At 66.7% G+C, this 22400-nt stretch overlaps 2 protein-coding genes across 2 annotated transcripts; one reads left to right on the top strand and one right to left on the bottom strand.

Annotated features, from left to right (window-relative positions):
- Positions 1-211: 211 nt before the first annotated feature.
- Positions 212-2919, top strand: SHISA4 (shisa family member 4). The gene is made up of 4 exons (XM_081124120.1): positions 212-317; positions 752-923; positions 1484-1617; positions 2130-2919. The coding sequence occupies exons 1-4, from the start codon at positions 272-274 to the stop codon at positions 2288-2290; spliced, it is 513 nt and encodes a 170-aa protein (XP_080980246.1). The 5' UTR covers positions 212-271; the 3' UTR covers positions 2291-2919.
- A 1963-nt stretch (positions 2920-4882) lies between these two features.
- Positions 4883-20912, bottom strand: LMOD1 (leiomodin 1). Its single transcript, XM_081124078.1, has 3 exons — positions 20479-20912; positions 6054-7607; positions 4883-5441 (listed from the first exon to the last, which is right to left on the bottom strand). Exons 1-3 carry the CDS (start codon positions 20734-20736, stop codon positions 5415-5417), a joined length of 1839 nt encoding a protein of 612 aa, XP_080980204.1. The 5' UTR covers positions 20737-20912; the 3' UTR covers positions 4883-5414.
- Positions 20913-22400: the final 1488 nt, after the last annotated feature.

The following is a 22400-nucleotide window of genomic DNA, read 5'->3' as shown; positions in this document are numbered from 1 at the left end:
TCCAGGGTTGGCCCATGTGCCTGGGCCTAGGGAGGTGGCACCAGGATCTGGGCTTCTGGGGTCCGCTGCACGGATTGGGTGCAGCAGGGGGATGGGTCCACAGCGCTGAGACCAGAGCACCACAGAAGGAAGGGACAAGACTAGGGGGCTGGGGTGTGGCCAGTGGGTGGGTCCCTGGGCGTGGTCACTGCTGGTCAGCCTGGCCACTGCAGCTGTGCCTGGCAGAGGGCAGCCCCCAGCAGCTCCGGTACCCACAGCACCGGTTCCCACCATGCCACTCCTGACCTTCACCCTCCTGATGCTGGGGGCCCCCCTGGGTAAGGGGTGGGGAACCAGGAGTGGGGTCCCCAGGGGGTGCTGACAGTCTGCAGGGGACAGGAAGGAGAGGCTGGAGTCTGGGCTCTGGGCAGCTGACCCCTGGGGTCAAGGGCTGAGATCCTGAGGGTGGAGACAAGGGGCAACTCTCACTGTGCTGGCTCCAGTGGGCTTGGGACCACCACAGGTTGGGGCTTAGTGGGGGGAACCACAAGGGGTAGTGGGGACCACTGGGGGTGGGGACCTTGGGGCAGGGATCACAGGCCATCTGCCGCCGCCATCTGCTGCTGCTTCTGCACAAGCAGGGACCATGGTTGGGGAACCATGGGGGTGGACCACCAGGGAAGTGGGATCACTGGGCCTGGGGGGACCATGGGGTGGGGCTAAGGCCAGAGGACCAGCCTGGTAGCCCCCGAGCACCCCACCCTGCCCACAGCGCTGGCCGGCACAAGCTGCCTGGGGTACCTGGATGAGAATGACTCCTGGCATCCGGGGTTTAGCTGCCAGCCCTTCACCTTCTGCTGTGGGACTTGCCACCGTCGGTTCTGCTGCAGGGACCTGAGCCTGCTCATCTCTGAGTTTCAGCAGAAGCGCTGCTTGGGGTTCAGGTGGGCTGGCCTCCCCTCACCTCTCCATCCTCCCAGGAGCCCGCCAGAGCCTGTTCTTCCTCCTTCCCACCCTGTCCACCTCCCCATCCTGAGCCAAAATCCGGACTCTGGTGCTGACAACTACCTATCAGCTGGGGCTCCCTCGGTCCCATCAGGGTCAGGCCCCGTGGAGGAAGATGCGGGGTCCACCCCAGGGCCCAGGCAGCATTGGGGAAGGAGCTGTGGCCAGGAGGAGGGGACACTGCTCACTAGCTGGGTGGCTGGGTCTTGTTTCCTCAAAGTGAAGAGCCCAAACTCATGGTTTCCAGGCCTCTTTCCAAGGGGACCCTAATACAAAACCTGAGGAGGCTGTGGTTGAGGGGCTGGGGCTGGGGCTTAGTAACTTCCGGTGGGCTCCGTGCTGCCGTGGTGAGGGGCACACTGTCCCCAGGCACCTCGGCCTGGCCGGCAGCACAGCCTGCCTTCCCGAGAGAGGTCCCCCAGGACCCGGAGCCCAGTCTGTGTCCCCGGCATACCCTTCCTGGGGGTGCTGCCAGGTGAAAGGGTTGTTCTTTCTCAAGTCCCAAGGTCACGGCAGGCGTCGTCTCCGCCGTGATCCTCTTTGTGGCCGTGGTCGCCGCCACCCTCTGCTGCTTCCTCTGCACCTGCCGCTACCTGGCCCGCCGGCGCCAACAGCTGCAGAGCCCCTTTGCAGGTAGGACAGTGCCGGGCTCGAGCGCCGAGGGCCGCAGGTGGTCAGAGTGTGAGCCCTGTATACACCCACCTGCCGGCACCTAACCCCGGGAGGCCTGCCAGGGGCACGTGGACACCCCCGTGCACACGGCCAGCAGCGCGCGGCCATTCAGACGTGTGGGCTGCCGCCAGTCAGCTGGGGGTGTGCAGGTCACGCAAGGCCACCTGCTAAGTCCAGGGGGTCTGGAGTTGTGGGAGTTGACGCTGTGCGTGGGTGACAGACCTGGGTGGTCAGTGTGGGAGGGAAGGGCTGGGGCAGCTCTGCTGGGCGATAAGGTACCAGCCCCAGCTGCGCTGCCCTGGCCCCAGTAGGACACTCCCCAGGCTGTGTTCTTTGGGGCCATCACCCAGCTCCCTGCTCTGCTTTGACAAGCAAGGTGTAGGGGCAGCAGGCAGGTGCCAGTGGTGCTCACAGGAGGTGACGGTGCCCCACAGACATGGAGCTCTCAGTGCTCATTCTTGTCCCCCACCTAGGTCAGGAGATTCCAATGACAAGCTACCTAGTGCAGCCAGTGTACCCATACCCCCGGGACCCCAAGGCTGGCCCTGCACCCCCACCACCTGGCTTCATGTGCCCACCTAGTGGTCCTCCCCAGCATCCTCTCAACCCGGCTGGGCCCCCTGCAGGTCAGTGAGCAACCTGTAGCCCCCTGCTCCTGCCTCCCCCACCCGAGCCAGGACCTGCCTGTCCCACCCTGAGTCCCTCTCTGACTCCCTCTGCCTCGAGCTGAGACCCCAGGCTGGCTCTTCCCCACAACCTGCACCCCAGGGAGTGGGGTCACTTTCACTGCTCCTGTGCCAGGGACCCTAATCCTGTCTCCTTGGCTTTCAGCTCCTCCCCCTTATGTGCCACCACAACCAGCCCACCCGGGACCCTGAGGAGCCAGTGTCTGCTGGCCCTCCACAGGTGCCCCTCTCCTGTTTCCACGTCTGGCCCTGGGCGGAAGGGGGTCCCCCACTCACCAGGCCCCTGACCAAGCCACGTGCTGGGCCCTGCAGGGAAGTGGGCAGGAGCTGGGCTGGAACTTGGCCATGAATGAAGGCCGGGTGGGGAGCTTGGGATTGCTGCCCTGTTTTTATGGGGGGCCAGGGAAGGGCATGCCAGCGTGGGTCACAGCCCCTGGTTTCTTGTAGTCCCTCTGCTCCCAGAATCCCTCCTGTTTGCCCCTGTGGGCTGGGGCGGGGCTCCGCCAGCAGCTGGCAGAAGTGGGCAGGGCTGTCCCACCGCCCAGGCTGGGCTGCCGGATTAAAGCTGTAAAGAGGTAACACGTTGGTCACATCGTCGCCCTCCGGGAAGGCTGCCCCCAGCTGGCCCTGCCGGCTGCCAGCCCCGCATCCCCGAGTGGGAGAGGGACAGGGCCGGGCACAGCACCACCACACCCGCCCTCAGGCAGGACCACCACAGCCTCTGAGTGGGTTTTGCCCCTGGTGGGAGAAGGTGCCCCTCAAGTTAGAGCTGCCCCGCCAGAGCCCCGCCCTGCGACGGGTCGACAGGGCGCTCGGGGTTCACTTAGGTCCACACCGGGCCCCTTGAAGGTGCCAGGTCTCTGCCCATCGGCAGGGTGGGCGTCATGAGGGTGAAACCGTCCCTCCTCCCTCCTCAGAGGGCCCGGGCCGGGAGCCGAGTGGAGCGATGGGGTGCAAGGTGCCGCCAGCCGCCTCAGGGCCCTGCGCCTCGCTGCGGCCCCACCTGGCGCCGCCCGTGCCCCTAGCCAGAGCCCAGCTTTGCCCCGCGGGCTCCTGCATGTGGCCACCGCGCCGGCCATGCCCCGGGGCCGCTGCCACTCACGGGCTGCGGGGGGCTCTTGTCGCACAGCCTGGAGCACTCGATCTGAACACCAGGTGTCCCCCAAGGCCAGGCAGGTGGGGGGTGGGGGGCCTCCCAGGGTGTCAGCGGGCCCTGGGGGGAGGCCTGGGCGGCAGGGACGGAGAAGGGGACATTGATGGGCTGCGTCCGGGGGCAGCAGGGCCGGCCCGGCCGGCGGGGGCAGAGCTGAGCCGCAGACGCGCGAGGGACCCACCCTCGTCCGCAGGAGCCGGGGGGTTGATTGGCTCCCTTTGAACCCCATTTTCTTCCCCGTCAAAGGCGGGCGCGGACCAGGACAGACCTTCCCGGCTCTTGCACCCCGGGTGCTGCGCCCCCGCGGCCGTCGGGGCGCGGCGAGGGTGACGTCACGGCCGGAAACTGCGCGCGTCCCGCCACCAGGTGGCGCTGCGCTCCCGCGGCCGTCGGGGCGTGGAGAGGGTGACGTCACGCAGGGAGCTGCGCGCTTCCAGCCACCAGGTGGCGCTGCGCTCCCGCGGCCGTTGGGGGCACCGGGAGGGTGACGTCACCGGCCGGGCGGCGCCCGGGGCGCGGAGGAAGAGCGGCCGGTGCCCCGAGGCTCTCCGGTCCCGCCCAGTCTCGCCTTTAGTTTGCTGGGAAGGGCTCCCGAGGAGGCCGGTCTGCGGGAGCCTTGGGCTCGGAGGGGGCGCTGCGGCCCGGCCGGAGAGCAGGGGGCGGGGGAGCGGGGCGGGGCGCGGGGTCCCCTGTTCCCGCGGGGCGACCCTGGACCTGCCCGCTGACCTCTCGAGGCCGAACTTGATGGCAAAGGGCAGGTGACGCGGCGTCCACCTGGGAGTCGCAGGTCGGCCGAAGCCGCCCCGGGCCCCAGCCGGGCGCAGGGCGCGGGGTGAATGGAAGCGGCGCCCGAGGACCCCTCCGGGGACGGGGGCGCGAGCTCTGCTCCCGGGGCTGGCCTGCCCTCCCTTTTTGGCCAGACCTAGCGGGGACCCCGCCTGCACCCCAAAGATGGGGAAAGTGCTCTGCTCCCTGCCGCGGAGGCAGGAACACCCGCCAGTGTCCGCGGCCCCGCCCCGCCTCCGAACCGGGACGCGCGCGGTGCACGCGGCGGGGCGCGAACGGGGAGCCCGCAGCCGGGCGGGGAGCGGGGCCGCGGCGCCCACGTGCAGGGCCTGTGGCCGCAGAGGGCCTGGCCGCGAGCCACAGGGAGCGCCACGGAGTGAACAGGCCTAATATGGGCAGCAGGCGCCGCGCTCGCCCTGCGCGCCCCCGGCGGCGGCTCCGGGACGCGGCCCCGCGCCCTGCGCCCCGGCCCGACCCTGAGCGCGCGCTGCGGGGGCGGGGACCGTGCGGGAACCTGGGTCTCGGGAGTCGCCCGGGGCGCCGGGTGGGCCTCAGCCCTGAGCGCAGGACGCGGCGCGCGGCCACTCGCGGCTGAAGGCTTGTGTGTATATATATATATATATTATCAAAATCTAAGGGGAACAGACACGGCCGCGCACAGCAGCAGCAGGTGGGTGTGGGAAATGTCTGCTTTGGCATCAAACCTTCAGGTCCAGCTGCCGTCGGTCCCTCTCCTCCCCCAGCACTGTCCGTCCAGGCCAGCTGCCCAGCCATGCGCTCTGATGAGCCCAGGAGGGGGTGGGGTTCCCTCGGCCCTGGTCCGGCCCCTGCCCCTGCCCCTGCCCCGCACACCGGCCCAGCAGCTTCGCCCAGGGCTCCTCAGAGGCTGAATCCTGGCCCTGGAGGGCAGGGGCTGGGCCCTGACTGGTCCCGCCGGTGCGCCGTCTCCTGCGCGACCTGCTGAGAGGACTCTTCTTGTCCAGAAACGTCAGCTCCGGGTGGAGAGGAAATGTTTGGACGAGAAAGCGTGGCCGGGCCTCAGGGACCGGGGACCGGGGACCAGGGACATGGCAGTGGTCGGCAGGGTGGACGGGGCCTGCACTGCCCTGGGGGCCAGTGCCCGGCAGCCTGTCCTACTGGAGCAGTTTGGGCACTTCCACCTGTGAGGACAGAGCCGAGGGTCAGGGAGGCTGCCCGGGGCCTCCCTGCCCTCCTCCTGGGACCAGACGCCGCGGGCAGGTCTGAGGGATGGTCAGGTGCCCTGCCCTCCTCCTGGGACCAGACGCCGCGGGCAGGTCTGAGGGATGGACAGGTGGTGTGGCCCTAGGGCAGTCTCCTTTCAGGAGAAGCTGGGCGTCATAGTGACCACTGGGACTACAGTCGGGCTGTCCTCTCTCACCCGCTGTCTAGTCCCAGCTGGCATGGCCTCTGTCATGGGGGGGGGTCTGGGATGGTGGGGTCCCTGGCACTGTGCATCACAGGGGCCTCTGTGAGGGCTGAATCTCCCAGACACCTTGGGGACAGAACACCGGTCAGGCGGGGACGGTCCTGGGAGGGGAGAGGAGGCCCGAGGCCCAGGCCCCGCTTGTCACTTCCAGAGGGCGTGAAGCGGAGGGAGAGGCTAAAGGAAGGACAGTCCCTCTGAGGGCAGAGGTGGCCGCCTGGAGGCAGGAGCCGGCCGGAGGGCCCAGGGCATCCGTGTCCTGCCTGCAGCCTGGCCCGGTCTGGCTCCCCCTGCTGGTCCCCTCCCAGGTCCCCTCCCCGCCGCTTACCTTCTTGAGCTGCTTGAGGTTGCTGGAGCGGATGGCGGCCAGCAGCTGGTCGCGGGAGTTCTTCTCCTGCGCGGGGAGCACCCTGTCCCCCATCTTCCTCTGGGTGGCCGGCGAGAGTGAGTTCCTCAGGTTCTCTACCATGAGGGGTGGGGCCAGGGGAGGCGGCGGAGGCGGGGGGGCGGCCGGGGCGCCCCCGCTCTGGGGAGAGTTCTTGGGCGAGGCCTTGGGAGAGGGCTGTGGGGAGGGGCCGGGGGAGCCCTTGGCCAGCGCCCCGACCTTGGGCACCTCCAGCAGCCCCGTCTTCTCCCGGGCGGCCTCCTGCGCCTGCCGCTGCTCCTGCAGCCGCCTCTGACGCTGCTTGTCCATGTTGCGGCTGAGCAGGTTGGTGACGGTCATGCGGGGCCCGGCCAGCTCGAAGTGGTAGCCCAGCTTGAGCAGCGTGGTGTTCTCCCGCAGCAGCCTGGCGATCTCCATCTCGGTCTTGCCGCCGCAGATGTGCCGCTGGTTGTGGAAGCGCAGCTCGGTCAGCGAGCTGTTCTGCAGCAGGGCCCGGAAGATGGCCAGGATGCCCCGGCCCGTGATGTGGTTGGAGTCCAGGTTGAGGCTGGTGATGGTCTTGTTGGCCTTGAGCATGATGGCCACCGCGAAGGCCACGTGGTCGTCGGCGCGGGTGTTGGCCAGGGCGAACACCTTGACCGCGGTGTTGAACTCCAGGGCCTCCGCGAAGCGCACCAGGATCTCGTTGGTGATGCAGTCGGAGTTGTTGACGTTGACCTCGGTCATGCTGGGGTCGTTGCTCCTCACTCTCTCCAGGGGCTCGTCGAAGATGCTGGGCGCCGCGTCCTCCTCTGCGGGGGCCGGCCCCTCGGCGGGCTTGGCGGGGCCTGCGGGGCCTGCGGGGGCCGGCTTCTCGGCCGCCTCGGTCTTCCTCTCCTCGGTCTTCCTCTCCTCCTTCCTCTCCTCCTTCCTCTCCTCCTTCCTCTCCTCGGTCTTCCTCTCCTCCGTCTTCCTCTCCTCCGTCTTTCTCTCCGTCTTCCTCTCCTCCTTCCTCTCCTCAGCGGGCCCCCGGGGGCTGGGGGGCTCCGCCTGTGTGACGCTCTGCTCCTTTCTCGTGTCTGTGCCCCCGCTTCCTCGGCTCAGCGCCTCGTCCTTCCCGACGGCCTCTGTGCGCTCAGGCCCTCCTCTCACCTTCCCCTCCTCTGTCTTCCTGTCCCTGTCCCTCCCCACACCAGAGCTCCCGTCCCCACCTCTCTCCTCCTTGCTGGGGGCCGCCCTGCCGCCCCCCCGCCCGTTGCCCCCGGCCTCTGTCTTGTCCACGGCGGCCCTGACCCGGCCCCGGTCGATGCCCCTGATGAGCTTCTCCTCCTTGGGCTGGGGGGCACCTTTGCCCTCGGCGTCGTCTCTGTCTCTGGAGAAGCTTTTCTTCAGGGCCCCCCGCCTGGGCTCCCTCCCTAGGTCTGGGTCCTGCCTGGGGCCCGGGGCCCTTTTGCCGGCGTCTCGGCCCTTTTCCTCTCCGTTCTTGGCATCCGCCGTGGTCTCCATGTGCTTGCTTTCCTAAGGATTCAGGAGAGAGAAACAAACATGAGGGGCTGGCTCTGGGGGGAGAGGGAGGTGGACCGGACGAGCGTGGGGAGCCCTTCTGTGACCACTGAGGACACGGAGAGGGAGGGGTCAGGCTGCGGGGACGGGCCGATGGCAGACCCGGAACCCGCGACCCAGGACCCCAGGTGACGCCTGACGGCAGCTCTCCCCCCGCGTCCTCGGGCCAGTGCTGCCCTTTCCTGTCCGGGATGTAGAAGGCCTGTGTCCAGGTGGGGCCCCGCTCAGCCGTGTGGGAACCCGAGGCAAAAGCAGCAGTCATTAATCCTGGTCCTGTCTTTATTTACAATTTCTAATTTGTGTTCATCATGGCTTTTCGCATTGAATTTGATTTTTTACCATTTCATAAAAATACGAGTCATCTTGATCACCAAGTTTTCTGGGCCCCCCGGCATCCTGGGCTGCAGGCCAGGGCCTCACCTGCCTCACCTGCTTAACCTGCCTCACCTGCCTCACCTGAGACGTGGGGCCTCTGCAGCCAGAGCCTTTTCAAATTGGGGAAAGGGGTTGGAGGCACCAACATAGGACTGCTCACATTTTATTCTACCAATTGAGGGCACTTCTACATTCTAACGTCATCATCTCACTGAAATAAGGAGCGATGACACACCTGTGCGTTGAGTGTGTGTGGCTCTCTGATAATCCCCAATATTTGTTGAGGACCAGACCTCTCTGCCAGGAGCCCTGGAACCTGCCAGGTCAGCCGACCTCGGGACCTAGCGTCCTGTGACTCCAGTGGGACCCGGTGGGCCCTGAGGAATGGCGCTGTGGGGGCGAGTCTGCCGGACAGCGGCCTGCGCCTCCCGGGCTCTTCTCCTGAGAGTGCTGGCTTCCCTGCGTTGGAGGAGCCGGGAGGCAGGACCTTCTGAGAGCAGATGTGAGAGCCAACTGACCAACTACCGCAGACCCCGGAGCAACTGGGACCTCGGGGCTGGCATGTCCTTCCTCAGAGATTTGTAAGAGGAAGAGACTAGGGCCTGGTTGTTAGAAAGGCTTTCTGTCTTTCAGGGGTGCTCGGGGATGGGGGCTGAGCACGGCAGAGGGGAGGACTCCAGCCCACCCCTGGCCCCCACTCTCGCAGCCGGATGGAGAGCTGGTCTAGGAACAGCCTGTACCTGCAGCACAAACACGGGCCATTGGGGACCAGCCCCAGGGTTTATTTAGCAGCAAAAGTCCTTGGCTCCCCCACTCGAATCACAACAGACGGCCAAGGGGCACAGGGCCTGGTGAGACAGGCCCTTGGAATGTGCCGTCCCTCCTCCCGCCCGGGGCCGGGGAGCTGCAGGGGAGGAAAGCCCCTCACGCTCACTCTGGCTCCCGGCCGCTGGTGTGACCCCTCGGCACCCCTTCGGGGCTGGGAGGGGCGCGGCCATGACGTGGCCGCACCTGGACTTGAAGGAAGGGGAAGCGGGGAGATGCACAGAGCCGCCAGGAGCCCGAGCGGCGGCCTTCCAGGTCAGGGCGGCCTGCGCTCTGCCCGCGCCTCTCCCTCCCACCCCCATGCTCGGATGGGCTCGTCCCGGGGCCGTCCCTGTCCCCGCAGGAGCTGGGAGGTGACAGCTGGCTGCAGCAGCCCACACGGGACTTCTCAGAGCCGCGGTGCCCTCTGCACGGTTCCCACGCTGCTCAGGCCTCACTTGAGGAAACGGGGGATCCGGAGGGATTAACACTTAACCAGTTCCACTCACAAGTTCAAGAAAAACTGGGCTTCAGACCTGACTCCCCAGAGTCAGTGTGACCTTCTCTGACCTTCCCAGCCTCCCTCTGGGTGCCCGAGCCCTGCACCCCAGCACCAGGCCCCCCTCCCCCAGCCTCACCAGCCCGTGTGGACGGGGCTCCTGTCCAGAACCCTCCCTCGACCCTCCCACGTCTCCCTCCAGGATCCCTCCCCACCCCCTCAGGGTACATCCCGGCCCCAAGGGACCTGCCACGTGTCTGTTTGGGGGGAGCTGTGCCAACCCTTTAAAAAGAAACTAATGAAAAACAGGCTGGGGGTGGAGGTCTGATTAATCACGGTTTCCTCCAAACAGCCAGGAATGAGTGGAGCTGGGGCTGGGGCGGCTGGGCTGGGCTGGGCTGGGCTGGCCGCACGCAGCTCCGTTGCCTTAAAAGGAGACGGAGCCGTCCCGGGGCTGGGACTTCTGTGAGCTCCTCGGCAGAGCGGAGCCGGGCCGCAGCCTCCTTATCTGAGAGAAAGTCCGGCCAACTGCTTGGCTTCCAGAACTGGGGGTGCATCTCGGTGGCCCCCGAGGTGGTTCTCTGCCTGTGTCCCTGCCCTGGGCCTCCCTGGGCTACTTCCTCTGAGAGAGGAGGGAAGGCTCACCACCTGTGCCGCCAGAGGGCAGAGGGCACCGTCTGTCCATCCCCAGGGCCCTCAACAACCAGAACTTGCTGAGGGCAAGCCCCCCCGCCCTCCCCGCCCCCCCGCAGTGCTGCACCGGCTGCCAGCCCGCTGGTGCCCTGCGAGCTCAGGCCACACCGAGGGCCTCTCCTCCTGTCCTGTCCTGTCCTGTCGCCCGAGCTGCAGTGGTCTCTGCAGGGGATGCTGCTCTGGGCGTCTGCTAGGGAGGGGTCTGCAGACCCCCGCCTCCTGGGGGCAGCCCCAAGACCAGCCAGACCCCCTTTGCCTTGGGGGGGCAGAGCCCAGGAGGACAGGGACTGCATTTGCCCCTCCCCCAAAGCCAGGCCCAGGTGGTGCCATTGGGGTTCAGGGCCCGCAGCTTTCTGTCTGGGGGGGGGTGTCCAGAATGTCCCAGCTCAGGCTCCATGCTGGGAGCAGGGACTGTCCCCAGACCTCAGCTGCAGGCCCTGCGGACATGACAGCCCCAGGGTGCATGCAGCTCGTCACCACCATTCCCCCTGCTGCTCCTGTGAGGGGGCCGGGGCCGGGGCCACACTCCCGGCAGCCGCCCGGCGACTTTCTGGGATGCGGCGCTGCAGCGGCCAGGGCCCCGTGTCTGTGAGGTCCCCTGGAGAGGCCTGCAGACCGAGGCCTCAGCTCTGGGGATGGCACTGAGCTTCTGGGGATGGGCAGGGCAAACTCGCGAGTATAGAGACCCAGGTCCGCGGACCCCGCCCTCCTCACCTCGTCCCTGCAGGGCGTCCGCTCCCCACTCGGCTGCCCGCGGTGCGTGGCATGGACGCAAGTGAAAAGAGCCCCTGCGCTCAGTTTGGGGCCAAAAGTGAAGTAAAGGGAGGCGGGGAGACGGCGCCTCACCCCCTCGGGCTTAGAATAAACCAAAGGCGTGGTGGCCACCAGGAGCCGGGCAGAGCTGGGCCTGGGAGGAGGCGGACGGAGAGGCCAGCGCCAGGCCTGAGATGGCAGTTTTGTTCCCATCTTTCCACTTGATCCCCAAGCACTGAGCAGCTGGGAGGTCAAGTTCATTTCAGGCTAAGCAGCTGCCCCCAGACCTGCCGCCCGCCAGCCAGGTCCTCTCGCGGCTCCTCTCGGGGCCCCCACAGGGCAAGGCTGGAGCCCCCACAACTCGTCCAGGTCACCGCGAGGTCACCGCCGAGACGCCTGCTGCCGAGGAAGGTCTTGGGGGGAGAGCGAGTCTTAGGTCCTGTTACGGGGAGGGTGTCACCTGCTACGTGGGGACACCTCAGAAAGTATAAATTCAGAACTCGGTCCTTCTTCAGGCGCCGTGTGGCCCGACCCCATCGTGGGTGACGGTCCATCTGTGGACGGACACGGGGTCACGCCCTCCTTTGGCCTGTCTGAGGCCCTGCTTCCGGCCCCGTGGGTGGGCCCTCGGCGGCAGCCTGCAGGGACGGGACCCGATCTGACTCGTCCACTCCACCTGCCCTCCCGGCTTCCCCCCCGACCCAGCGTGTCCCGTCTGAGCGACTGACGCGTGGGGTCCCTCACGGGTGCTGCAGCCCCGCCTGGGTCCGGATGCCGGGGTGCGGGCCTTCGCTCCAAGGCGCACTCGGGGGTCCCTGCCACCTCGGTCCGCTCACCCCAACCTCCTCTACCTACTTCCGGGGATAAACGGAAACCGCCGCCGGGACCCACAGCTCCCAGGTGCCAGGTGGTGAGTGTTTGTGCTGGGCTGCGGGAGGGCGAGGGTCTGGTCCCGCCCCAACCTGCAGCTCACTTCACCCCCAGGTGCCCCTCCATCTCCCCGTGCACTGGGGGCCAAGAACAGGCCAGTGGCCCGTGACCTGGGAAAGGAGGACACTTTCTGGTGCCATCGGGCTAGAGACCCGGCTCCCACGGGAGCGAACACTGTGCGTTTCTGTCGGGGGGGGGGGGGGGAGCCTGCTCTGAAAAAGACGGCATTGGGGGGCTGGGCTCTTGCACGCAATGTCCCAGCAGCCAGAGCCCTGTGGGGGTGCTCGGAGCACCGAGTCTCTGAGGCAGGGTCTCTTGTGAGAGAGGCAATAAGCAGGGGGCCACCTGAGCTGCGGAACCTCCGGGGTCCCCTGGGGTCCTCGCTGCCCCCGGGGCAGAGGGTCTGCTCCTCTGAGGCCCTGATCCCCCCTCAAGGGCGTCTGCAGGTTACTGCCAGTGGAGGGAGCCAGCCGTTTCGGGTCCTGGAGGACCCATCTGTCCGTCTCCAGGCCTGAGGGTCGGGTGGTGGATCTTCTCTGCGATGGGGGGTCAGGGCCGCTCTCTGCAGACCCGAGGGCTTGGCCGGGGGCCTGGTGACTCATCCCGGGACGCTTGCCGCAGGCCCCATTTTTGGAGAAACTGGGAAACCTCTTCGTAGAAACAAACAAGCCGCTCCAGCATCTGCCCCTGACACGCACGCGGCCGCTCTTCGCTCCCCCAGCAAGTCTGCAGAGCACCGCGAGGAGCCCCGGGTGCCGGTCCACGCAGGTCCCAGGGGGCGGCAGGGGGAACAGGCTGTCCTGGCTGCTGGGCAGCATCGGGAGCCCGAGACGCCCTCAGCGCCTCCCGCCTGCCCCGAACAGAAGGGCTGCAGGGGCCTCCGCGGGACCGGGCGGCGGCCACCTCTGCCCTCGCCCGAGGCCTGTTTAACGCGCGTGGTCCTCTCCAGACGGTTATAATGATCCTTGAACGGGGGCCCCACACTGGGTGCCGACATCTGGTGGCCCTGCCTTGTCCGTGTGCAATCCCAGCCGGAGCACTTCGCGTGTGGATGTTTCAGTGTGTGTCTCTTTCCGGAGACAGCGACCAGGCCGCTCTCCGACCTAAAAATCAGTGATTCCTCCCAATGGCCCAGCAACACTCGGCCCAGGGGCCCTCCCAGGGACCCCCCTCTGTGCCCTCGGCAGGCAGAGCTCCCCTGCGCGTCACCTGTCCCTGTCCCTGACCCTCGGTCTCTCCATTTCCAGGGCCCGTCTCCCCCCCCCCGCCCCCATCCGGCAGGGGGAACGCGGTGTTGAGGGCTCTGTTTATCATCGGCTTGGCCGGCTCCCTCTCCGGGGATGGGCGCCAAGGGCCACCGCCAGGAGCCCGGCTCTGCGGGTCTGTGTGGGGCCTTGGGAAGTGTATTTATTGGGAACCTTGTAAATGTCCAAATATAGGCAAATGGCTCAGCCCGGCTGCACGGTGGACTCTGATGCCATCCGCTGAAAATGGTGTTTGGGGAGCATTTTTAGGGACGTGGGAAATGGACGACAATGGGATGTTTTAGAAAGTAAGAGACAGGCTTTGCCACAAGCCCGAGGACAACCACACGCGCGCGGCTCCCTCCGGCCAACGCGCCGTCTGTCAGGAGCCTGTTACGGCACCGTCAGGGCTCCTTGTCAAAGACGTCCCCCGGTGAACTTTCTATGGGGCTGATCCTCCTGCTAAGAAGAGGGGGCCCTTTGTCTACAGGACCCAGTCCCGGCTCTGCTCCCCCTTGGCTCTGCCTGCCCTGGCTCCAGCCTCAGCTCTGGCTGCCGTTGGGCAGGTCTGCGCCTGCGCGACCAGACCGCAGAACTGGTCTGTCCAGACCTCTGAGCCCGACGCCCACACTTCCACACCCGGCTCCCAAGGGGTCTGCTTGCAGGGAGTCCTCTCGGGGGCCACAGTCCGTTTTATAGATCTGGAGGCAGAGCGGCCGCACCTCTCCAGCATTTTAGGGAAGGGCCCGGGTGATGGGAACTGACGGCCTCGGCCGATTATTAATACCCTCTCCGGGGTATGTCTGTGGCCCCAGAGATCACGGGCGAGCTCGAGTGAGTCAGGCTGGAAATGTCAGCCTGTAACCTCAGATCCCCAGAGAGCTGGGACAGCGAGGAACAGAGAAGGAAGGAAAATGGAACGAGTTAAAAAGGAGCCCTGAGGCTCGCTCCGTCCAGAACACACTGGGCCGGCCGCCCAACAACCGGGCCCCAGGGCGCGAGCCTTTGCTCTGCTCCGACGGGTTGTTTACAAAACTGGAGAAAAGGCGGCCGTGCCGGCTCCCCCTTTAGCCGAGGACTTGGGCACAGACTCATTTTCTAACGTCTCAGAAGAGTGCAGATGAGTCGATAACCTGTGTGGGTTCAACCCCGTGGGGCAAGAAGGGCACCTGCAGCTCATCCTGCGTTCACCCCACCGGCCTTGACTGCGCCAGGCACCGTGCCCGCCGCGGGCACCTGAGAGGAGACCGTCCGGCCTTGGCCTCAACAGCTTGGCGAAGGCACAGGGGCAGCAGAGACAACGTGCTGGGCGCTGGGGCTCGAGAAGCGGGAGGAGGGCCCTGTGGGCTGGAGCGGCGCCCTGTGCACCGAAAGGTCGGGGGGTTGACCCCCCGTCAGGGCACACACCCCGGCTGCGGTTTGGTCCCTGATCGGGGTGCATACGGGAGGCGGCCGATGGATGTTTCTCTCTCACACTGGTGTTTCTCTCTCTCTCTCTCTTCCTCTCTCTAAAAATCAATAAACGTGACCCCAAGGGAGGATTTTTTAAAAAGGAAGCGAGAGAAGGGACACAGGTGGGCGCATCACCCGACTGAGGGCAGGGCAGGTGCGGGGGCGCGAGGAAGCCCGACAAAGCTGGGGAACCTGGGGAGCCAGGGTCGCGGGGAAGGTACCACGAGGGAGCGAGACGGGCGAGCGCCAAGGGTGCGGACTTGGCCCTGGAGGCTGCGCGGAGCGACTGACGGCTTCGCCGGCAGAGGGTCAACCTGGCGCTCTGGTCTGAAAACAAGGCCCGAGGGCCCTGGGAGGCTGGACCCCGTGGGGCGGGACGGGACGGGTGGGGAGATCGTTGGGAGGCCGTGGGAGCAGCGAGGAGGGCGAAGACAGACCCCAGGGGCACAGTCGCCGGGAGAGCCCGGACGCCGGGAGCAGGAGCCCCCGCCAGGCCCACCTACAGTCTGCGTGGCCTCTGCCCTCCGCGGCCAGAAGGCAGGAGGGAGACGGGCTTCGGGGTGGGCGGGATGAGGACTAATTTATTTTTAGACTAGATGAATCTGAGACACTTGAGGAGCCCAAGAGGCAAGGGAATGATCAGGAGCTCAAAACAGAGACCTAGGCCAGAGATGGGGGCGCACGCGGGGGGGGGGGCAGAGATGGGGAGCACGCGGGGGGGCAGAGATGGGGAGCACGCGGGGGCAGAGATGGGGAGCACGCGGGGGGGGAGAGATGGGGGAGCACGCGGGGGGCAGAGATGGGGAGCACGCGGGGGGCAGAGATGGGGAGCACGCGGGGGGCAGAGATGGGGAGCACGCGGGGGGGAGAGATGGGGGAGCACGCGGGGGGCAGAGATGGGGAGCACGCGGGGGGGGCAGAGATGGGGGCGCACGCGGGGGGCAGAGATGGGGAGCACGCGGGGGGCAGAGATGGGGAGCACGCGGGGGGGGCAGAGATGGGGAGCACGCGGGGGGGAGAGATGGGGAGCACGCGGGGGGCAGAGATGGGGAGCACGCGGGGGGGGAGAGATGGGGAGCACACGGGGGGGGCAGAGATGGGGAGCACGCGGGGGGCAGAGATGGGGGCTCACGCGGGGGGCAGAGGTGGGGGAGCACGCGGGGGGCAGCTGGGCAGTGGGGCTGGAGCGCAGGGCCCTGGAGAGCATCGGCATTTCGTGCCACACGGGAGCTGCTCAGAGGAGCCGAGGGAGGAACAGCTAGAGGCAGACGGAAGCCAGGGGAGCGGGTGTCCCAGCACCTGGGAGGCGAGAGCAGTGAGGAGCCTGAGCCCCAGTAGAGCAAGAGGGAGGCCCCGGGAGACCTGCCGAGGGGACGTCAGCGGGCGGGGCTGGGACCTGGGAGGTGAGGACCTGGGGTGGGGGGTGTCTGTCCGTGGGACAGGGAAGCGGGGAGCCTGCAGCGGGGAAGCTTTCAGTGTTCGGGCGGCAGGAGAGGAACTGGAAGGCGTCCGCACCTGAGGGCTTCAGGTTTCTCAGTGAAACAGGACACGAGGCCGCCTGCCGAGGGTGAAAACAGAGACGGGGGCCAGGAGGCTGGAGGGAAGGAAGGGCTGCCTCCTGAGACAAGGGGTGGAGGCGGAGGTGTGGCGGGCGGCCCTGGCCCCCAGCGCCACTCGTCCAGGTGTGGCCGGCAGCTGGGAGTCGGGGTACATGCGCCGCAAGCTCGGTCTCGTCCAGGTGGGGGCCAAGCATGAGAATTGAGGCTGCGAATGACCCAAGTCAGACAGGAGCTCAATGGGGACATGAGTTGTGTCCTCGCGGGGAGCGGCCGGCTAAGGCCGGGAGGAGGCCGGGGAGCGGGGGGGCCTCTCCGCCACCACCCTCGAGAAAGTCGGTCCTGGCAGAGGGTCCGACCGGCCCTCAGCCGAGTGTCAGCTCTTGACAGAGGGTCAGGAGGACAGAGGCGGGACGCGTTCAGGGGCTGACCGCCCCCGGTTCCCTCAAAGACGGCTTCACGGGAAATGGTGGTGGCAGCCCCTTAACTAAAAGCCTACTGTTGGCAACTCACTAAGTTAGACCTTCAAACGTTGGCGCCCGACCGCACTGGGCCTGTTTGCAGGTGAGGAAACTGTTCTGAGCGGCAGGCAGGCCGAGTTCCTTCTGCACCAGAGCCTCACGTGGGTTCTGCCCCCCACCCCGCCTCTCCCTGCTCAGCCGTCTCAGGGGCAGGGGGCCCGCTGGCCCCGGGGAGGGGGGGGGGCTGGTAAGTGACAAGCTGAGGAGCCCCTGGGCCCTCGAGGGGGAGGCAGGTGGGGGGCGGGAGGGGGAGGGTGCGGAGCAGGAGGCTCCCTCCCAGCTGTTAGTAAACAGCGTCCTGGCGACCGGCTGGGCTCAGGCTGGCCTGTCTGCAGCGGACCCGGGGACAGATGGAGCGGAGTCCTGCCAAAGCAGCCCTGCTTTCCGCAGAGGTGTGCACAGGAGAATTTGCTCTGGGGGGCCCTGGAGCCCGGGGCAGAAAATAAACCAGGCGAGGGGGCCCGGGGGTAGCAATGAGATCCCCTGAGTTAGCTCCTCGCCCTATCCCTCCCCTTCCCCCTCCCTCATCCCACCGACTTATTTTTCTAACTTCATGAGAGATTAAAAAAAAAAAAAATGTTGACCGGGCACACACACGGGTATAAAGCCTGCAGAACGTGCCCCACCTCCAGCACGTCGCCGATTTCAGCCCCAGAGAAACCCTCGGGTGGATGCGGCCCTTCCCGCCTGACGGGGACGCGACTGAGCCCCGCGGGGCCACGTTCCTGAGACAGCTCTGCTGGTGCCCTCGGTGACCTACCCAAAGCCCCCGCCTGCGAGATGCAGGCCGCAGCCTCCCCCGGTCAGTGGGACGCACGCCGGGCCCCTGGCCACCCACAGCCCCCTCGCTTCGAGCCCTTTCCTGAGTGTCCACCTGTCCTGCCTCCCTCTCTTAGCCCCGACCAGCAGACCGTCGTCCCCACTGTCCCCACTGCACTGCCCCAAACTCCCTGAATTAAGTGTCCTTTACGTACAGGGGGACGCTTACAGCGTGCGGGCAAGAACGACTGGGGTCCCCGCCACCTCGCCAAAGAAACGGCCGGTCGCTTTCTCGGGCCCCGGGTGGAGGCAGCTTTCACACCCCAGGGAGCCTCCGCCACGTGTCTAAGCCTCGCTGGGCACCTGCTTCTGCCTCCCGGGGCAACGGAACAGGCCCCACCACCTCCTCTGCCCTCTCCGCAGGCCTCCAGGGCTATTTTGGGCATGTACCAGTCAGGGTTAATCCCCTTAATCAAGGCTGTGCTGCCCAGTGCCCTGCAGACAGGGCCCAGCCCCCTGCAAAGGGCAGCCTGAGGGTTAGGGCTGGGGCCTAGGGAGGCCTCCCCGCATCCCCCATCCCTGCGCAGATTCCTGGACACTGGGCCGTGACCTGGGGCAGGTGGGGAGGCGGAGGCGGTGCTGAAGCTGTGCAGGCCGGAGAGCGCAGGGGCGGTCAGGAGGCTGGGCCCGTGGGTGCTTCTGTGAGCTCGAGGTCACCCCCAGGGAGAACCTAAAAGAGCCCCCCCCCCGCCCTGCTCCAGGCTGAAGAGGTGCCAGTCCCCAGCCCTGCTGGCAGGGGGAGGCCCGGGAGGCGGGCTGTGGGCTTTCTCTCCCACTAGGGAAGGAAACAGGACACACGAGCTGACCCACTGGGGATCCGGTTCCTGAAACCTGAGCCAGGGACAGGGTTTCACGGCACCTAGGGCTGCACACCTGCCCCGGGGGTTTGTCTTCTACCTGAGAGCTCTGCCCCTTTAACGGGAGGGAGGGAGGCCAGGGGTCGGCTCTGCCAAGCCCCACCCCGCCTCACCTTGACCCCCTGCTAACATCCGCCCCACAAGCGCAGGTCCGGGAAGAAAACCGAGGTGACAAGGTGCTGAGGTGCCTTCAGGACAGGGCGGTCCAGCCCCAGCCCCAGCCCCAGCCCCAGCCCCAGCCCCAGCCCCAGCCCCAGCCCCAGCCCCAGCCCCAGCCCCGTGGAGGTGGAGGCTCCCATAGGGTGCTGGTCCTGACCCACCCGGAGGGTCAGGTTAGGGAATCAGATTAGGGAATTTGTTTTAAAGCACATTCCCTAATCCCATCAGTTCTCCACATATTCTTGCCTAAAAGATAAAGGTCCTTCTCAAGGTAGCATTACCCCACCTACGAGGAATTAACCAAAATTCCTTAATATCCTCGGATATCTGGGCAGGACTTGCTTTCCCTAAGTCACACCTGGTGTTAGTTAGTAGTGTTAATCCCCAAGGCACACCTGGGTTTAATAGGTTACATCCCTAATCCACAGTTTTAATTTCTAATGCACACCGGGGTTAACGGTTCAGCTCCTAGTCGGGGGGACAGGGACCAGCCTGTCACAGCCACTGCTCCTACGGCAAGACTCGGACGTGCAGCCCCGCAGGGCTGGCTCCGTAGGTGCCCCGCGAGCCCACGTCGAGGACAGGCTCTGGGCAGGGCGTGTGGCGGGGACGGGAGGACCAGCCCTCAGCCAGGCAGGAGCTTTCACGCTGTGACCTCGGGGTTGTCATTCGACCTCCCTGCGCCCCCGTTTCTCCATCTGTATAATGGGGACAAGAGTGTCTATTTCCCAAGATCCGTGAGGCTTTAACAGAATGACGGGTGAGCGTGCTGGGCACAGGGCAGGGTCTCTGTAAACGCCCCCCGAGTCGACGGAGGGGCCTCGCTGCTCCTTACCTGGGGTCCAGGCCCCAGCGGCGAGAGCCTCAGGCCCCTGCCGCTCTGTCTGTGAGGTCGGGGGCCCCCCTCCCTGCCCCAACCCCCTGGGTCTGCGTGTTTAGTGTTTACTCTGGAGACTCACGGGGGGGGAGGGCCCCCTGGGGTCTGCTTTTCGCTCCCCCAGCTTCTGGGTCTCCACTCCAGTGAGTTAGTGGTCCCACCGCTGCGGCTTCTCAGTGCTGACCACACGCCCGCTCTGGGCCCGTATGTCACATCCTTGCCCTTGACCCCTTTAGTTTCCACGACAACCCCAGGTCCTCTCCCTCCCTTCCCTCGCCCCCTTTTCCCCACTCTCCCCCCCCCTACGCTCGAGGAGCCAGGGCTGTGGCCAGTGTCGGCCGGCCTCACGCCCAGACAGACGCTTCACATGAAGACACCGCCCTTCTCATTTCCTCCGTGAGGACACGCCTGTCACCTGAAGCCCTGGGCCTCGGTTTCCACGGGAGTAAAACTAAGGACAAGAAAGGAGGCCTCCGAACTTTTCTCTCCAGGGCTCCCAAGTCGTGGACAGTGTGTGAAGGCCGGGCCGGCAGGTGTGAGGGGAGAACCGGGGCGAGACTCGGAGCCGACCGGCTTCCTGCTACCCGGTCTCCACCAGGACGGGGGGCCAGGTCCCTCCCAGGTGGAGCGACTCTGGTTTGTCCCAGAAAAGCTCACAAAGGAGCCCACGGTGGGAAACTGATGACCAGGGGAGCAGGCTTGGCTCCCTTCCCGAGCCCTCGCCCGCCCCTCCTGGGCGGAGGCTGCTGGGAACCACCGTCCCAGCCCAGCAAAGGGGCCTGGCCTGTGGTCGAGATGCTGACTGCGGGAGGCAGGAGGGCTGCCCCCTCGAGAGGCTCCTCCAGAAGGAGCAGCCCCCACCCGGGGGTGACGCTGAAGCCACCCCTCCCCCCTCGCTCCGGCTCCCAGGGCCGTGGGGAGCCCACTGGCCCCCAGCCTCCTCCTGCGGGCCCAAAAATGACCCTTCTCTGCAGGGAGCACTTAGTGCTCCCTTCCCGGCGGGCGCATCGCTGCCCTTCCTCCCGCTCGAGTCCGATGGGCAGCCTGAGGAGCCCACAGGCTCCAGGGCCCCCGGCTCCTCCCCGCCCGCCCGCCCGCAGCCCCCCGACCCTGGGATGCTGTTCCCGCCGGCACGGCACACTCCTGCCCCTACCAGAAACTGGGGCGAGAGCCCCACCGCCAGCTAGGGGCACCGGGTCGCCTGAAGCAGTCAACGCCAGGCCCCGAGCTGATGCACGGGGGTCTCCCTCCCTCCGCCCGCCCCCCGCCGGCCCCCCGCTCACTCACGTCCACGGACCGCTCCCTCTGGATGAGCTTCTTGGTCTCCTTCTCGCAGAAGCTGAGCATGGCTTCCCGGTTGTAGGCGCCGGTGGACTGCTTCTCCGTCTGGTTCCGCTGCCGCAGACCCACGGGGATGCTGCTGTCGGGGTCCACGTCCAGCTCCTTCTCCAGCTCCTCCATCTCCTCCGGAGACAGGGTGGACAGCAGGCTGTCGATATCGGGGTCCTCGCTCACCTGCCGGCGATACTTGGCTACCTTGGACATCTTGGCAGAGCGGCTTCGGTCCTTGCGGGGGGCCGAGGCGACGGGGAGGCCGCGGAGGGCGGGGGCGGGCCGGCGGGGATGGAGCGGGGCGGGCTCGGGAGCGACCCCCGGCTGCTTGAGGACCGCGGCTCCTCCGCCGGGCGCGCGGCAGGTGCTGGACTGTTGGCTGGAGGCGGCAGCCTCCCCGGGCCCAGGGCTAGTGGACCTGGCTGGCCTGCCCGGCGTCCAATAAGACCCAGCAGCTGCCCGGCCCCGAGAGGAGAGGCCAATCCCCCGGCGGGGGCGGGCCTGCCTCCCTGTCAGAGCGGTTTGAAACTTGAGGACATTCCAGGGAATCTTGGAGCGCTGTGTGACCAAATTTAGTACAGAGCATTTAGCCTTTTAAAGACAAGGGGGCCACGCGCTGAGAAAGACACAAAAATGCAGAGGCCGTCAGCGCAGATCCGAGCCAGGAGGGCCGGAGAGTGGGCCGGGCGTGGGGTTCGTGCGGTTCGAGTGCGTATTTTACCACCCCCCGGGCTGTCTGGATGTCCCGCGGTCAGCGCGTGGTCCACTGGCCCCTGCCTCCTGTGTTTGGTCCTGTGTGTGTGTGTTGGGGGTGAGGGTGGGGGTCCCAGCCGTTTACAGCCCCAGGAAAAACATTCCGTTCAGGATCCGGCGAACCTCCCGCCGGACCATTGATTGTCTTTGCCAACCAGAGCCCGGGTGCTGGGCATCGGAGGCCACCCTAGAGGGAGAGAGGAAATAAGTCCTCCCTGTGGCCGGCCGCTCGGGGGACAGAGGGATGCGCGGACGGGAGAGTCCTGAAGGGCCACCAGGTCCCGCGAAGCACGTAGGCTTCTGGGAAGAGGGTTCGAACCTCCCTCCCTTCCCCTCTGCGTCTTCCTGTGCCCGCCGCGGCGTCGGTGGAGGACCTCCCTTGGGAGCGCCCAGGGGAGCCGGCAGGTGGCCACCCACAGCTCAGTCCAGGGCACGATTCCCCGAGTCCCGCGTCTTCAGGGAAACATAACTCTGGGCTGCCGGGAGGGATACTGTTGCAACGGGACCGGCGTGTTTCGTAGGAGGGCTCTCCGCCGCTGGTCCATCACGCCGCCCCGCGCAGTCCCGGGGACATTCAATCTCCTGCCCCCTCCCTCCTGCCACAAAATCGCGAGGAGCCCTGGTGTAACCCATCGGGCGGACGCTTCGATCTTTCCTGGCGTCTCGCCATCCCGAGCCAGAGGCAGTCACTTGATCAGTCCTTGCCCAGTCCAGGGATCGTCTGGGACAAAACCTGGCCCTGCATGTCATGCCCAGGGTCCCACTGCAGCTTAGGGCTGACGAGGGGAATGGCGCTGGCTGGTGGGACCGCGGTGCGGGGGTGAGGCAGGCGGGCCTGAGGGGAAGCACGGAAGGGGGGCTTCGAGCGCCCCGGGTCGTGGTCAGGGTGTCCGTGAGTCAGTGAGCACGAGTTACTGCGAGTCGGGCCCTGTCTGAGAGCGAGGGATGCAACCAAAGGTAGGAAACCGGCAACTGTAAGAGCCCGACGGAGGACACGGGAGTTCTGCGGGGAGCTGGCCTGCAGTGCGCTCAGATACGCCGGGCGGAGGGTGCCCCGCACCCCCCTCCTCAGGGCGCCCGAGGCGCTTCCTAGAAGACGTATCATCTTGCTCATCCCTGGCTCT

This window comes from Miniopterus schreibersii, assembly GCF_964146895.1.
Source record: "Miniopterus schreibersii genome assembly, chromosome: 21".
In the NCBI taxonomy this organism is placed as follows: domain Eukaryota; kingdom Metazoa; phylum Chordata; class Mammalia; order Chiroptera; family Miniopteridae; genus Miniopterus; species Miniopterus schreibersii.
This window is presented reverse-complemented; position numbering and strand designations above follow the sequence as displayed.